Below are 17,113 nucleotides of genomic sequence, written 5' to 3'. Positions count from 1 at the left end.
GGACTTTCCTTCCCAAGCAAGGGCATTTTGGTCCATCTCAAGTTGTGGGCGTAATAGTCTTTGAATAAAAGGAGAGGGGTAGGCCAGACGTCTTGCTCCTTTCAAATGGCGGAATTTTAACGAGGTAGCACAGGAAACCCTACCTTTGTGCTGGCTATTGAGGTAAGGTCACAAGTGTTTTATCTTTCCCTTGGTGTCCATATTTCTCTTGTTTTCAGTTCTATAATTTCTTGTCATATATTTTTATGACCAGTAGAATTAGGGTTTCATTACCGAGGGATTGATAGGATTTACGGTTGTGGAAAGAGAATGGTATGAGTTCTTTTCTTCTGGGAAATGTGAACCTTAAATCTATTTTAATTAATTTCCATATTTTCTATTGTTTTGAAGTTCTATAATTTCTTGCAACTGTATTCTGATAACTAGTAGAACTAAGGTTTTATTTCGAGGGTTTGATTTGGAATTCGGTTATGGGAAAAAGAGTGGTTTGAGTTTTTTCTTCTGGAAAACGTGAACCTTAAATCTATGGAATTACACTCTTTGATAGCAAAAGTGTAAGGTTATTTTAACTGTTAATGCTTGTGGTTATGTTCATTTTGGTGACATTTTTGTGAACTAGTGTTTCCTGTTTGGGAAACCCTAAACTTTGTGTTGTATATAATCACAGTGAGTTCTCTCTCTCTCTCTCTCTCTCTCTCTCTCTCTCTCTCTCTCTCTCTCTCTCGCTCTCCAGGATTTCAGAAGCGACTTTAGTGTTTGGCCGGCTATGCTCTAAATGGAAATGATTGATTTTTTTATTGATTCTAAAATTAAAATGATTTTTATAGTACTTTCTTTTGCACTTCTTAGGGTTGAGTTCATGATGAAGAGAGCTGAACCATTTGGTCAAGTGGAAACGATATCATCTGATGATTCCTCAGACTCAGATTCTGGAGATGATAAATACCAAAAGACAAGTGGTAATGGAGCAATTGATAAGCCTGCGAAACTTGGTACCGCTGAAAGTATGCATCTAATTGCTTGGATACATCCTGTATTGCTATCTTTCCATTGATGTCATCTTGTTTGGTTTTTTACTTGTTCGGTTTTTTACTGATCTTTTTTTTTTTATTATTGTTAATTCTTAATTTCATTGATAAAAAAATGAGATTAACACATAAAAATTACATTGCTATTTAAAAATTTGCAAATATCTGCATCCACTTTTTGATCTTTGCACCTGAGAATAAGATGGGTATTCTCCTTCTATCTCTCCAAACAAGTTAGAATAATAGCCATGGGTAAATGTTAAATGTACAATTCAGATAATGGAATAAGTTGATAAGAATTCATGGCTTCTAATGTGAAGATTCTGTTTGCTGATACAGTTTTTGTAATTGAAAATAGGTATAATTAGACATGCAGCAAGATGATTTGTATGCCCATTGCAGTTCCATACATTGATGCTGAAACTTTTGAGGTTTTGGGCCTGTCATTCACTCCAATAGAATTTCCAATACTTGGAATTTATTCTAACTGTGTTATGTAAGCATGATATTAAAGTTGATTTCATACATATAAGGAGTTTGAAATGTTAAGTCAGATAACTGAACCATTTTTTTAATTATAGTGGAAACTCACTCATTACAACATAATAATACTAGGGAAAAGATCATTAAAGGAGATGAAACCCCTTAAATGTCAAACTATCCCTATTAACATTTGAGGGCATACTTTTTCATTTAACTTAGATACCTATCTCAAAAAAAAAATGCCTTTGTCCAGTATTTGGAATGAGGAACAATGGGGGGCGTTTGTAATTTGACCCCCAAGAGGCCTCACCCGAATGATAGAAATACCTCAAGTTGTTCTGCATTATAAATAAGGAAGACATTGTTCAGTATTAGCACAACAGAGCAACTAGATACATACAAATCATTTAAGTGCATGAAGACAAAAGTATCCCTAATTGTTTTGCAATACTAATACTGAACAATATTTTTCTTATTTGTAATATGGAACAACTAGGGGTATTTTTGTCATATGGTTGAGGCCTCTTAGGGGTCAAATTATAGAAATGCCTATGATTGTTCCACATTCCAAATACTAAACAAGGGCAAATTTGATACTTCTATTTACTTATTTATTTGAGGGGGTATCTAGTTGAAATGAAAAAGGAAAGTATGCCCTCATATGCTAATAGAGATAATTTCACCCCTTTAACAATTTTATAAGGGCTTTCATTCCCTTTAATGATATTTTCTCATAATGTTATAATGTGTAAATACTAAATTTTTTGAAATGTCATCAATGGAATTTGGTGGGTAAGGAATTTAAGTAATAGGAGTTATTAAATTAATAAACAATAGCCCATTAAACGTCAAATAGAAAAATGTTGAAATGCTTGAGATGCAGTAAATATATTAAGACGTAAGAAAATGGAGTAGAATCGGTGCCATCGTGCATGTTGTTTGCGGATGACATAATTTTGATCAATGAGACCCAAAACAACGTCAACATAAAGTTAGAACTTTGGAGGGATGCTCTAGAATCTAAAGGTTTTAAAATTAGCAGGAATAAGACAGATTGTAAGGAATGCAAGTTTAGTAATAATAGGAGTAGAGATGGGGAAGTAGTTAAGATTGATGGCCAAGAAATACCAAAAGATCACATTTTCAATATCTTGGGTCGATAATCTAGGAAAATGGAGAGATTGATGAAGATGCTGCACATAGATTAGAGCTGGGTGGGCGAAGTGGAGATGTGCTACTAGAGTTTTTTGTGATTGCCTTGTACCAATGAAGTTGAAGGGCAAGTTCTATAGGATAGCTGTGAGACTAGTCACCAACTTTACACTATGGGACGGAATGTTGAGCGGTCAAGAAATAACATACTCGGAGAATGAGTGTAGCTGAGTTGAGGATGCTGAGATGGATGAGTGGCAGACAAGAAGGGATATAAATCAAAATAAATATATTCGGGAGAATTTAGGTGTAGCACCAATAGGCGATAAGATGAGAGAAAGTAGATTGGCCATGTGTGGCGCAGACCCAGTACAATACATGTTAGGAGTTGTGAGTTAGTTCAAGTGGAAGCTAGAAAAGGGCAAGGGGTAGGCCCAAAAGGATGTGGTTGGAAGTAATGAGAAAAAATATGGGGACTTATGGCCTCAATAAGGGTATGACCAGAACGGCGGACCAAGATTCATTTAGCCGACTGCAATTAGTTGGGAAAAGACTTTGATGATGATGATGAAGAAAACATAGTAGAATGAGTTGTCAAAATGATACTAGAGTTCTCACAAATCCTCACTAGTTAATGTTGTGAAAAGTATTTTCATCAACTGTCCTCAATTTTAAAAATGTACATTTATGGAAGGTGGATTTTTTTCAGGCCTTTAATCTGGGTGGGTGGGTTGGTTGTTTGGAGGTGTTGCATGTCCCACAATATAACAGTTGTATGGATTGATGGGTCTTGAAGTGGATGATGTAGGAAAATTTACTGTTACATATTTTATTGGTTTGTGAAGTTGGGTTTTGGGTAGTACTCCTGTTGTTTAGTTCGGGCACTATGGATCCACCGAAAGTTGCTTTCAGATGGATGGCCATTGAAACATCTTAAAGATGGTTCATCTCTTAAACCGTGGATTTCAGATTCCTTGCTTGTGGTTTTTACCATTGAAGTATTTGACATTTATTTTTGCATCTCCTTGATCTCTAATGTGGGAGATGTTGGGATTTCTAGCTTGTGATTTTTATCCATTGAAGTATTTGACATTTAGTTTGGCATCTCCTTGATCTCTAATTTGGGATATGTTGGGATCAGTGGAAAGGCTTGTTCTTGGTCGATATGTTCCTTTAGGATAGGTTTAGGGCCCATTTTTTCTCGAGTAAGTGGTCTTCTTGATTACTACTTACGAAGATATAATGCAAAACAAGGCTTTTATAGAGTGTAGTAGTGGATTATGGATTTTTTCATGGGGTTCAGAACTATGGCTTACTCGTGACTAGTGATCTATGCAAATTGAGCCTCAGAGAGGTCACATTTTTGGAAGATTTGCCCAACAGCAATCTTTTGGAAAAACCGGAAAAAATGCAAATATAGAGGTGGTAAGAGTAGGTATTGGACATTAATGGGCTGTAGTGCTTAAGGAATTACCTGAAATAAAGGTGGACCTAATCCACTGATGGAAGACAGTGGTTCTTAGTGAAATTCCCAGTCCCAAAGCAGAAGATCAATGGAGACAGCTGCCAAAGGGTTTCAATGCTTAACTTTTATGACTGTTTTATTGGTAAAGTTGGACCATTGAATGTGGTTCAGATCCTTGGGAGCCATTGAATTGGAAGGTTGATTTCCAAAGTAGTTGGAGGTCTAGGGCAGTCTGCTTCTCTATTGAAGCAGAATCCATTATGTTGATTGGTTTTTTCTTTTCTTTGACCTTGACCTTTAATTTTCACCAGTGATATATAAGCTAATAACTAGGGGCAAATATGCTGGCTGAAAATGTGTCAACAGAAATAATATAGTAAAATAAATCAATGACATGGGAAAGAAGGAAAAATGGTGGGATTATGCGATGCACATGAGGTCACCGAATATCAATTTTAAATATTTGTAGAAAGAGTATGGTATCTCATCAATTTATGATAGACTCTTTCAAACATTATTCGAGGAATTCCGCTATTTTCAGGGAAGAAGAGAGTTATTTGCTCTCTCTTCTATTAGGGAACTAATGGCAGTAGTTGGGGTAATGGAAATTTTATGAGAGCAGCATCGAGTCAATATCTTCAACATAACGCTTGCATCACGTGAACCTCTACAGTATTGTAAAACTCCCCAGTTACAAGGATATCAATTTTAAATATTTGTGGGAAGATCATGATATCTCATCAATTTATGAAAGACTCTTTCGAACACTATTCGAGGAATTCCACTATTTTCAGGGAAGAAGAGAGTTATTTGTTTTCTCTTCTATTAGGGAACTGATGGCAGTAGTTGGGGTAATGGAAATTTTATGACTATACGAGAGAATCGAGTCACCATCTTCAACATAACCCTTGCATCAAGTGAACAACTACAGTATTGTAAAAATCCCCAGTTGCAAGGACAGGAATTCGGTTTGAAATCATGTTAAAAAATGAAACTCAAACTTTTACATCTGATAATCATTAATTTATCAAATAGCTAGCTTATATTAGTCTGTCTTATGACTTCTCCTATCCAGTGTCGTAGTATCATCCCTTAGTTAAGCATGATCTATGATACAGGTGATGCGTTGATGAGAAGAGCAAAGATGTATGAAGAATACATGAGGGACATCCCCATTCCATCTCATCGCAAGGCCGTCATCCCATTTAATTCATGGCAAGGCTTAGCCAAGTCCATGAAGCAATTATATGGGCAACCTTTGCATTATCTTACCAATGTTCTCTTGAAAGAGTGGGACCATTCGAACGATGGGGTCAACCATGATGGGCGTTTGTTGGATGAGATTTTCCATCCTGTGAGAGCAGAAGCCATTGTTTGGGCTGTCGAGGAAATCCATAGGCTCACCTCTTCTCATCACCATCTTGCCAAGCTATGGGCTGAAGTACCCCTGCATCAAGCATATGTTGATGCCATCCATCCCCAAACATGGAATTGATTGGCCTCCAATACCCCTCTCTCTCTCTCTCTCTCTCTCTCTCTCTCTCTCTCTCCTCTGTTCTTTAAGGCTACATCCCAAAATCCAGTAGTTGCCATATGATATATAAAGTTTTGTTTTTACCAAGGATTCAGGCTTGGGCTTGATTTGTTAGGGTGTTGACCATTTGAACACTGTTCCAAGTTCAAATCCTGCTGTTGAACTACCCAAATAAAAGTTTGTCACAGCTAATTGCCAATTGAAAGATGATTAGTTCTATGAATTGCTTGTGATATATCGAAATGTTTGAAAAACTCCATGGTGGATGAGCTAGCAAATTTGCGGTTTCTTTTCTGAAGTTAGATTAGCCTGGATATCTCCTCTTTTTTGATATCCATACGGGTCCATTCCATTGCATTTGCGTCATGTTTTGATGAAAATAATACTGAGCTGTACGTTATATAACAAAAAACTCAGGGAGCAAGTATTTTGCTTAGGCTTTGAGGTTCTCTCACTTCATTGCATTTCTGTAAATTTTTTGATAGAAATAATTGATATGACAAAATCATCAGGAACCAAAAAGATGGGTGGCATAGACTTCGAAGCTCTTAAAAAACATGGGTATAAGGGTGGGCCATCAGTGCTCAAAGTCCCACCCCCAAGAGTGAATGAGACCATTGAGCAAAATTGGTCTTGGTCTGATGGAAAAAAGTACAAGGATGAGGGAGAGGAATCATATGACGAGAGAGAGAGGACAAGAGCTGCAGTGGAAGAGGGTGCAAGGCTCGCGAATGTGCAGGTCAGAAGTGAGAGGAAAGGCGGCATGTCTTTCTCGCAGAAGGAGAAGAGGAAGAGAGAGCTTGGACAGGCCAGTAGGGGGAAGAGCTACGTTGAGGAAGAGAAGAGGTTATTGAGAGAGAGGGGAATCTACTCCGGCTTCGATTCTTAAATCGTTGGGGTTTTGTGAAAGTTTCAGTAGCTTTTGATCTGAGCTGAAACTCTGTATTGTAAAAATCATCTGTTTTGGTTTTGAGCTCTCATCAACTTGCAAAATCCTTTCTACTCTGGTTTCAGGCTTTATGGCTGAAGTTAGATACACATGCTCGCATAGAGAGAGAGAGGAGGGTGTTCATGGAAGGATATTTTTATGTAAATTGTGTATTGGCACCTGGTAGAATCCGGTGTTCAAAATAACGGATTGGGCCGACTAGTAGGTCTTGACCCGATCCGATTAGTCCGACCAATTCCAACTAGATCGGCCGATTAGTGTCCCGATTTTTTTTTTTTGAAAAATGCAATTTTGGAAAAAAATCCCAAAAACTCAAAAAATCCCAAAAAATAAAATATAAAAAATGTTTAAAATTTACATGTATTAATTTTTTATATTGTAAAAAAAAAAGAAGCAAAACAGTAAATATTATAAACATAATTGAATTGCAGAGAAAATGATTAGGCATCTGAAACAGCAATACTGATCTATGTATAATAAATATGTATTAGTATTATATATTATATATAATATGTAATCAATATATATTATATAATATAAATTACATTAATAAAATAAATATATAATATAATATTATAAAATATTAGAATATTTCCATTCAAGATCATGTTTGTTTTTTGGGTATTTTGGAAATTAATTAAAACTGTAGGTAAAATATAAACTTGTTCGTCTTTTTGTGACAATTTTGATAAATTTCCATTTCTCATATTTGTGTCTATGTGTACCTTGGGAGGTTGGTGGTGTAGATATTAGATTGACGATCAAATCATAAATGTTATAAAGATAGCTTTGCAGACTTTGCACTGTGATTATACACTTATTGGCTAATTTTTAAAACAAATTGTCGATTAGTGTACGATTAGTATCAATTCGTACACAATTTTTTTTTTGCATACAAGTTTCCCATTCAATTCGTACACATGGAAGTTTCCCATTCCCATTCAATTGGGCCAGATCGAGATCGGTCAATGACCGATCCTAAGTTAGTCGGCCAATTTTTTAAGAATCGGCCGATCTTTTAAACAATGATAGAATCACATCTTCTACGTGCCATGGTGGTCGAGATAACAAAATTGAATCATGAATGGATTTTGGTTTTTTTTGGAGGGGGGGGGGGAAATCATTTATCTTTTATATGTGGAGGTTATAATTATTTTTGTCCTTTAAATTTCAAAATGGGTAGTTGTAAGAGTTTAATTAGTAGACAGTTTCAAAAGAAATTTTCGGTTTTCGTGATTCACCCCAAGCCATCTAATTTAACATCTAATAAATAGGATTGATTGTGATTTTCATGTACAAAAGATAAATAGTCTCTTTGTAGACAATCCCCATCTTTACATCGAGGAAGATAAAATTATTCCTAATCAAATTAGATGGCTTGAGATGTGTTATGAAGTTTGGGAAATTTCTTTTTGAACTTTGGATATAGTTAATGACACATTCATTCGATTTGAAATATGAAAGATACTCGATTTGAAACATAAAGGATAAGAGTGCTTGTGATGTCTTGTACTAAAAATAAATGGCTTCGCGTATACTTTTCTTTCTACAAATAGGAAACCAAAAGTGTACGACCAGGGTTTCAACTCATGGTTCTCAATTGCTTTCTTATTGGGATTGTATATTAAGACTATTTATCCTTATATGGAGGTTACAATTAGTTCTAACTATTAAATGTCAAATTGAGTTTAGTCAATAGCACTTATACAACCATTAGATGTGAAAATATGACGAACCAGAGTAATTGTGAAATTTAATTCCCATAAGAAAAATTCAATCCTTTCACAGATGTAATTCTCTTTGCTCATTCCCTATTTAAGTCCTTTTCTTTTTTTTTAATTCTTCTCGCAAACTCTCTCTTCTTTATGTCAACTCGCTTCTTTTCTCTCTAGCATTATCAATAATCCCGTTATGCCTTTAAATTCGGCACAACATAACAATCACTCTTTCAGTGTAAGCCACTTTTATGCATGAAGTTTGAAATTTTTTCTTAAAATGTGAGTTTAGTAATCACCATTCCATTAAACCTTGTACCAAAGTTTACTGGTCTTATTGTATACCCTCTCCTGGTGAGTATAATAACCTTAAAAACTGTAATTTTAAGGTGGTCGATCTTTATCGGATTCACCTGATCTGGATAGGGATCAGCAACATATTGATCCCATTCCTTTGTCAAATCAAAAGCCGGCCCAAGTCTAACCTAAATCACCTCAGTCCGAGAACCAACAATTCGATCAAAAAATTGAACGATTTTCCAACCAAGAACCGAACTGCTCTCTTCTGCAACACCTTCATCTAACCTCTTTCTTCATATAGATCTGACTTTTTCTGTGTTCTTCATCTCAAAACAATTTTTTGTGAATTTGTCCCAAATCATTCATCTTGAACCCTTAACAAGACTGCAGTTCTATTCCTGGATTTGAAATCACTAGCCAAGGACTTGGAGAACGTCAAAATTGCAATTTTTCTCCTTAATATTGACTATTTTGAATCAGAGTTCTTTATTTTTTATTTAAAATCAACTGAGAAAATATTGTTGGCTTTCGTCAATTTTTGGTGGATTTGAAATCTGCAATTTTTGGGCAGATTTTTTTCCATGCATTTGCAAAGTATATTTCAAAGACCCCGATGATTTTTTAGTCAAGAGTCTTCTGAAATCAGATAATTCGAATCTGCTTTTATTAAAAAAATAGATTAAAATGATTTAAGCAGTGGTTAAGATTCTCATACAACCGATTGAAGAAAAATGAAAAACATCCTGGTTGAATTCCTTTTGACTTTTTATTTAATAAATGCAATTTTTTTCGTTGATTTAAATTTCTTTTCTTTTTTCATCTGCATGAAAAACCACTATTTCTCTCCTAATGGCCTTATATACATTTTCTTCTTAAGGAACCATCATTATACTTTCATTTTCGTCCCAAACCAAACATCAAAAGACATGCATGAAAATGTGATATATTGCATGATTCAGCATGAATCCTTCTTAAAATTCCATGAAATCACCATCACTTTATTATTCCACAAAGACGAAAAGGAAAATAAGAGCCCAGGTTTTGGATTGTGTTAAGAGTTGCCATACTGACCATTTTCTATTCAGTTAAATAACTATTCAAGCTCTTGTTTATCAGTCAGCCTTGAAGAGTTTCATGACTTCTCGCTCTTTTCAGTTAAGTAACTGTTCAAGCTCTTATCTACAAGTCAGCGCAGAAGAGTTTGTTGATCTCTTGCTGTCTTTAATTAAACAGCTCCTCAAGATCTTGTTTACAAGTCAGCTTTGAAGAGTTTGTTGATCTCTTGTTCAATGCCCTTGAAATAGCTTTGATTGTAAGCGGGGTTGTTCTGCAACAGCCTCCAATAAAGGATGCCCCGGCTTCACGCCATTTTTCCACATGAGAAACGAAATCTTCATCTGAGACACCAGCCGATTCCTAAAAGAACGTCCAATCAATTATTTGAAGTAACTCTCTTTCTCTAGGAGTGGCAATTTAAGTTGCCTTCTCCTTTTGACAGTTAAAGTTGTTCACACATATCATTTGTGTTTCTACAAAAAGTTGACACAGGTCTTCCTTAGCAAGGAGAGTATTATTCTCATTACACACTTCTAGTTCATTCATGGGAATCAAAATCAAAGTAGAACCTTGGTCCCTAGGTTGTTCCTGGTTATGTTCCTCTTCCTTGTCAAAGTAAAAGCACTAGGAAAACCCCAAAAACTATATTGAATGCCTCACCATATAAGAAAGAATCAAATGATATCATGTTATACAGGTTACAAGTACACATAACATTTGGTGCCTGCCACAAGACATTATTATTACCATCAAGAGATACACAAAGCATATGATGAACAAAGTATGCATAAATGACTGCAGATGACAAACCCTCTTTTGTCTCTCAATATTTCCACCATCTACTGTTTTTTGCAGAATACTACGCAAATGTCGTTACAACTCAGTATGGTTTAGAGTGTTTATACATTTGTCCTTCAAGTCTTGCACTACAAATTTAATTTAATTTTTTTTAATGTTTATCTATGGCTTTGTGTGCTTATATTATTATTATTATTATTATTATTTTAGAACTTTTCTATGGGAACAATAAACAGCAGATGACCACCGTTTCCATACTTGTGAAGGATTCAGAAACTAAGTCGGATGTGTGGCTTTTCTTAATGTTATTTTTTCTTTTCCCTTGGATAAACTCTGCCATGGCCGGTCCTACTCCGGTCATGCCGGCCGGTCCTACCCCGGTCATGCCGGTCCCAAAGTTGGATAAAGGAGGAGGGTTGATTTAGGTAAGCCAGCCCACATCTTTTTATTTCATATTTTTTTCTTGGTTTTGGTTTCATCTGGCACCAGGCCGGCTCTTTCAGAATCAATTTGCCTTATGGCACTATGGTTGCTCATCTAAAATGGAGACATTATGTTGCAAATAAAAAGACACCATTGCACCTCATCACCAAATATTCCAATTGAGCAAGATCTGCACAGCAATGTTTCTAATAGAAATAATCACAATACCACATAACATCTTGAAAGACAACAATATGGGAATGCAATAATTAACCCAACAATTTGATAATAAGCAGTATCTCAGAGAAAAAAGTGAACAATATGAGTATACTCAGCACACAAAAGAGCATAGCACTTAGACAAAAATAGGACTACTTATTAAGAGAAAGCCATCAAATATTGCAAATATTGAGAAAAGCAAACTCACCACCCACTCTTTAATTACGGAATCATATGTCTCCCCACTGTTCGGATAGATCACTATTGGTTTAGTAGTAACCTGTACGATGGAAAAGGAAAAATAAACCACCAAAAAAGTAAATCAGTTGGGACTCAAAAGCAGAATGATCTGACTAGTTAAGAAAAATGATCCTTTTCGGGAAGGAACATTTTTTTGTTTTTTGGAACCTCAACTTGGGACTTCGGTAGGAATGGAAGAACTGACATCATGTTGTGCCAATTTGCCAGTCTGACCACCCAGGCCTAGGGGCCATCCACTATTGTAAATAAAGTACTAAACACATTGACCGTGGTCCTAACTCCACAAACACCTAATGGTTCTTACATGCAGCTCTAGTTTTTACAAATGTATGATATCATGAAGTCGTATAGGAGAACAGAAATACCCAACTCGAAAAAAAGAAAAGACGAGATCATAAAAGCCATACTGCTCCCCATATGATGGCCTACCATCAAATAGTATGAGCTCAATTCAACAATTACCAATCAATATTGGGATTAGAAGAGGCCATACCTTCTTGATAAAAAGAATCAGATCATGAATGTATCTGGGAGGCGTGCAGTTAATCCCCACAGCGACCACTTTCTTACATGAGTCTGCAATTGAAGCACACTCCAGTAGCGAATCCCCACTAACAACATTAGTCCCATCCTTAGAATTGAAAGTGAACCAAGCTGGGATGTTTATGTCATTTTCTTCAAGCAACTGGACATAAGCCTAAACAATTACCCAAAAAAGAATAGCGTCAACTTAAGAATGAGAAAAGAGCTTCTAACTATGGCAATTAAACTAAATATAATTATACATTGGGACATAATATGGGCTCATAAATGCACATCTCTGGGTAATTTGATTAGAGGGAAGGATAAGACAATGATCACTAAGAAGGACATGGATTTCTCAAAAACTTCCAAGTAGCATATAGTATATTCTTGAATGGATTTCCATTTTTCAAATTGGGAGTGTAAATACGGGTCCTAAAACGAATATGTTGAATGATCTTCACGTCTATTCACATGCCTGCATGCATGTGTTTTATATACGGAGGTCCATGTCTAGTACTTGATTGTACCCACGTAGTTTATTTAACTTCGTAGTCTTTTGGTTATGAATAAAGATGTCACTACAATTTTAAAAGATATATAAAAAAAACTTCCATATTTATTAATATACAAAGGGTGCGGTTTGTATAGAGCCAAGGCCCTGAACAATCAAATTAGAGCCCACCTTCAAATAGCGTTGAAAACTGTGGTTTCAACACTGTAAATCTTTGAATAGCCTTAAAATATATTTTTATCTTTAATTATGAAATTTTAAGATTAAAAAATAGTGTAGATCGAGCAGACCTAAGAAAACACTAATAACTAAAAAAGTGACGATCCAAAAATGCGTTACAAGATGCACTATTTCCAAAACTTGAGATTCATTTTTTTCTCAAGCCCATGCATCTTGATGTCGAGATGATCAATTTGAGGATATTTGGGCATCAAAACAACCTCTTCTAGTGAAAGTTTTGAGGTAGGCTCGAATTTGATTGTTTAGAGCCCAAGCTCTATATAAACTTTTCCCATATATAAATGGTTATACAAAATTACACCAGTCCAATAGACCTAGAAATGTTGCAAATTTTTTGATAAGAAATGCTTTTAAATGTATGTATTAATAAAACATTTGTGGATAGGTGAATCTCCACTCATTTGTGAATTTCCAGTCACAAGCATAACTGGCACTATGAGGCGACCAGGTTGTAATGCATATTTGGCACAGTCCATAAGACCCAAAGTGGACAGTGTCATGAAGATCAAGTATAGCTACCAAGAGTTTAATCTTTGCAAGAATATTAAGCGACCAAATACCAGATCCATAAGGATGCTTTAGTTAGAACTCCTCAATCTGAGTTGTATGTATAGTTTTCCTACACAAGACTTGCAGATATGTCTTCTACTTATAAGCAAGAGAGTTATTCAAGACAAAACTGTAGAAATGAAAAACAATCCACAAGACAAGAAAGAAGAAACAAACACAAAAGAAAGAGACAACCAACCACAACGCAAAGATATACGTGGTTCGGCAACGTGCCTACGTCCACGGGAGACGAGAGTTTCTTTTCTGGCAATGGAGAATAGGGTTGCAATAACTCTCTTCCTCACGCCTCTCTGTTCTCTCTGATTACTAAGCAATCTGCGTTTTTCCCTTAACCTTAAAAAACCCCATCGCAACAATATATATCGCCCTCCGGGCTTTTAACGGCCGTTCGGATAGATCTATTTCCTCATAATACAAGACATCAATCCTCAACAAAAACTAACAGGTGCATTCTGGTGCAATTGTCTATCAAGAAAATAAATTGTGCAACAACTGGGTAAAGGAAAAACTACATGGAAAAGTTGGAAGAACTTACCCTGGCCTCTAGCTTATTAGGTATTGTTTCAAAGGCAATCAAATCAGCACCTGATTCAGCAAGAACCTGAACTCTTCTCCTATGGAAATCTTTCAAGGTATCCAATGTGACATCGACCCCATAATCTCCACTAGAAAAAAAAAAAAAAAGAGACAGAGAATTACACCCAACACAAGAAAAACAAAAAATGAAAAACAACCAAAAGTTCTTACCAAACCAATTCAAATCAACTGACCTATACTCCGACCCATCTGCTAAATATGCTCCATAGCTTCCTATTGAGGCTGCCACCAAAATTGGGTCTCGTTCTAGAACGTTTCCATTTCCAAACTTATTGCATGAACTTTTTGAGTGTCTCTCCCAATAAATATCTCGGGCTTCACATGCAATATGAACACTTTTCACCAATAACTCTTCTGCTTCTTTTTCAGAGAAGCCTTTTGATTTAAAACCTTGGATAGTAGCCTGCTTTACCCAAAATCGTCATGATTAACATCTCCCAAGAACACCAATCTCATGCGCAAAACAGAGAAAAGAAATAAATACCACATAGTTATCTAGAAAACAAAAACACCATAAGTACTTGGTAAGATGATGTAATTATAATCTCGGCACCAGCTTCAAGATAATCCAGATGGACCTGTTTAATAATCAAACAAGGTAACATCCAACATCAGCTTTTTATAAAGAGCTGAAGCACCACTCTCTCAAGTTAACCAAGGAATAACATTTAAAGGCTCAAATTATATAAAGAGTAAAATAACCATAGAACAATCAAACAAACAACAGAACAATTAGCCATAGTAAAACAAGAAACATAAGAATCGGATGACAGGATACCAACCAAGTCTAAATAACTGTAGGCCTTTCAATTCTTGGAAACAAAAGGTACACACAGATGGGGCCATGTAATTGTTCATAATTGGTGCTCTTTTTCTTAGTGAGCATACTAATACCGCAAGCTTGAGTTATTTTTCAATATAAATACTGATTTCATGTACAGAACCATGATTCAAGAAATTGATGGTTTTGAATCATAAAAGCACTCTTGAAAGGGTAGGATAACCACTTGAGCCAAACGATTCAGGTAACTAGAATTTGCACACAACGTTCGTCCCCAATAGCATGCATAATGACACACACTCCCCAATAGCATGCATAATGACATACACACACCTCCACATCCACCAGGCACTGTAATTCAAATTGAATTATTCATCCAATAATTCTATCATTTACATAAATGAATTATAGACATATGAAAAAGAAAACAGAGGGATGCAACTCTCTGAACATACAATGCAGCTTCAATCAGAAAAACCATGGCAAAGCTCAATGACAGAAACTCATCAAAATTAATCAGAAAAAATAAGTAAAAGTGACAATATTAACAATGGAAACTTGAAAAACAAGAACATTTACATAAATTTAAGAAACCCATCATCAAAAATTGGATATTACAAATGAAGACAACAGAAATGACACAATCATATGTATACAATGAGAGCATCTACCTTTGGTCCATGGAGGTCACAATAAATGGAGGTCACAATTATTTGTAACCATCCGGTGTGAAATCTGAGAGGTTGGGTGCATCAAAAAGTTCGAAAAAAAATTATTTTGAACTTCGACCTTGGTCAATGAAATAAATACAGCCACCAAATTTCACATCTAATGGTCAAGATTAATTGTAACCAGTACTAAAGGTAAATGGTCTCATTATATATTTCCGAATATAATTTGCAAAGCTCCAACTTTTGGCATGCCTGTGTATGAGAGAGAGATTACCTGGCGAATAAGATGAGGAGAGGTGATGAGGCACTTTGCACTCCACAGAGGGTCGTTGAGATCAGCCCCATGTCTCTCCAATTCAGTGGCGAACCCCCCATCTATAACAGCAGAACCCCCAACTTTTTGCAAAAACTCCTCCATTTTCTCCTCCAAACCCATCACAGAACAACAAAAAAACAAAACCCACTATTTTCTCTCTCTACGAAACTACTTCTCACTAGTTTCCCCACCTTGTTCTGATCATTTCAACCTTTTCCAGCTGGTTCAGGAAAGAACAAATTGCCACTTTTATAAGCAGCAGCTTTTCTCTTTCTGGATATTCAGATGCCGAAGGACACCCTGCGCTTAAGTAGATGCAAAGATGATGAGTGAGAAGTGGATTGTTCATTATTATACAATTCAATTAGCTATGGAAAGATTAGAAAATGGTTAGAGAGAGAAATGCAGACAAAGACGCAAGCTAATGAAACATGGCGGCCAACGGGATGGCAAGGGATGGGATGGCACGCATATATTGGACAGATCACTGATTAAATGTCATAATCTTTGCGTACATGTTTATTAAAAAAGGGGAATAGTTTACATTAAAATTTAGAATCACCTATGTTGTTTTAATGTTGAAAAAACCGTCTAATTGATCAATATTAAAAAAATTTATTTTTGAGTTTAAAAAATAATGCATCTTGCAATAGATCATCCATTTGTAAGATTTTCATATATTTATAGATCTACTTAATTTTAATTATTTTTTAAATTTAAAATTTTCTAATTAATTATGAAAATAGATTTTAAGAGAATGCTAAGAATTTTTTATAATAAAATTACATGGTACGATAAAATTTTAAGTTGCACCTTAATTGGATTGTTTAATGTTACAACTTTATAAAAACCATACCCTTAAAAAAATTTATATAGAGCCGAGGCTCTTCACAATAAAATTAGAGTCCATCTCAAAAATTGCACTAGTTTTTTTTATACTTAACTATCCTCAAATTGATCATCTTGATATGAAAATACATGGATATGAGAAAAAGATGGATTTCAAGTTTTTGAAAATAGTGCATCTTTTAATGCATTTTAAACGGTCAATTTTCAAGTTTTCATAGATCCACTCGATTCTACTCTACTTTTTAAGCTTTAAATTTTATAATGAAAATATATTTTAAGGCTATCACAAAGATTTTCATTATTGAAACTACATTTCTCGACAATATTTGAAGGTGGGCTCTACTTTGATTGTTTAGAGCCTTGGTTCTATACAAACAAACAGTTTTTGGAATGTTGAGTGTACTAAATGACAGTGTTACAATCACTGATTTAAAATCTCATGGACCATGGTAATTGTGAGTTTCTTGTATTAAAAGTAAAAAGTCTACGCCTTTTTAAAATAAGTTAATAACTAAAATAATATAAACATAGATTTTTTTTTTTTTTTTGCATTATTACCTTATTGCTTTAGCTAAATTGCAATATTGACTTTCCTTTAACTTTACATTTAAAGGGCCATATTCTCATTTTGGAAAGTTAATAAGAAAATTTAGTTTGTCGACTATTTAAT

General features: G+C 35.2%; 2 protein-coding genes across 7 annotated transcripts; one reads left to right on the top strand and one right to left on the bottom strand.

Annotated features, from left to right (window-relative positions):
* The first annotated feature begins 119 nt into the window (after positions 1 to 119).
* On the top strand, positions 120 to 6,776 carry LOC18429655 (protein RDM1). 4 transcript variants are annotated; one of them, XM_011623355.3, is made up of 3 exons: positions 120 to 162; positions 850 to 1,004; positions 6,175 to 6,776. In XM_011623355.3, the coding sequence occupies exons 2-3, from the start codon at positions 860 to 862 to the stop codon at positions 6,549 to 6,551; spliced, it is 522 nt and encodes a 173-aa protein (XP_011621657.1). In that variant the 5' UTR covers positions 120 to 162; positions 850 to 859; the 3' UTR covers positions 6,552 to 6,776. The 4 variants fall into 4 exon arrangements, with proteins under 4 accessions (XP_011621657.1, XP_088717898.1, XP_088717899.1 ...); XM_088861772.1 differs by having other exon boundaries at positions 5,247 to 6,776; XM_088861773.1 differs by having other exon boundaries at positions 120 to 312.
* Positions 6,777 to 9,553: 2,777 nt separating this feature from the next.
* LOC18429653 (homocysteine S-methyltransferase 2) lies at positions 9,554 to 16,037 on the bottom strand. 3 transcript variants are annotated; one of them, XM_006838936.4, is made up of 7 exons: positions 15,553 to 16,037; positions 14,348 to 14,404; positions 14,000 to 14,229; positions 13,765 to 13,894; positions 11,877 to 12,080; positions 11,331 to 11,402; positions 9,554 to 10,042 (listed from the first exon to the last, which is right to left on the bottom strand). In XM_006838936.4, exons 1-7 carry the CDS (start codon positions 15,712 to 15,714, stop codon positions 9,848 to 9,850), a joined length of 1,050 nt encoding a protein of 349 aa, XP_006838999.1. In that variant the 5' UTR covers positions 15,715 to 16,037; the 3' UTR covers positions 9,554 to 9,847. The 3 variants fall into 3 exon arrangements, with proteins under 3 accessions (XP_006838999.1, XP_088717896.1, XP_088717897.1); XM_088861770.1 differs by lacking the exon at positions 14,348 to 14,404; XM_088861771.1 differs by lacking the exons at positions 13,765 to 13,894; positions 14,000 to 14,229; positions 14,348 to 14,404.
* Positions 16,038 to 17,113: the final 1,076 nt, after the last annotated feature.

The sequence above is a fragment of the Amborella trichopoda genome, chromosome 3 (assembly GCF_054954075.1).
Source record: "Amborella trichopoda isolate Santa Cruz 75 chromosome 3, AtrichopodaSantaCruz75HAP2 v2.0, whole genome shotgun sequence".
NCBI classification, from domain to species: domain Eukaryota; kingdom Viridiplantae; phylum Streptophyta; class Magnoliopsida; order Amborellales; family Amborellaceae; genus Amborella; species Amborella trichopoda.
This window is presented reverse-complemented; position numbering and strand designations above follow the sequence as displayed.

What these genes read in the sequence shown, in the direction of transcription:
- LOC18429655 (XM_011623355.3), top strand. Translation starts at nt 860, where the DNA reads ATGATGAAGAGAGCTGAACCATTTGGTCAAGTGGAAACGATATCATCT. An exon ending in GAAACTTGGTACCGCTGAAA is followed by an intron (nt 1,005 to 6,174) that starts GTATGCATCTAA and finishes CAAAATCATCAG; the next exon opens with GAACCAAAAAGATGGGTGGC.
- LOC18429653 (XM_006838936.4), bottom strand. Translation starts at nt 15,714, where the DNA reads ATGGGTTTGGAGGAGAAAATGGAGGAGTTTTTGCAAAAAGTTGGGGGT. An exon ending in GCAGATGGGTCGGAGTATAG is followed by an intron (nt 13,895 to 13,999) that starts GTCAGTTGATTT and finishes TTTTTTTTCTAG; the next exon opens with TGGAGATTATGGGGTCGATG. An exon ending in CCGTAATTAAAGAGTGGGTG is followed by an intron (nt 10,043 to 11,330) that starts GTGAGTTTGCTT and finishes ACGTTCTTTTAG; the next exon opens with GAATCGGCTGGTGTCTCAGA.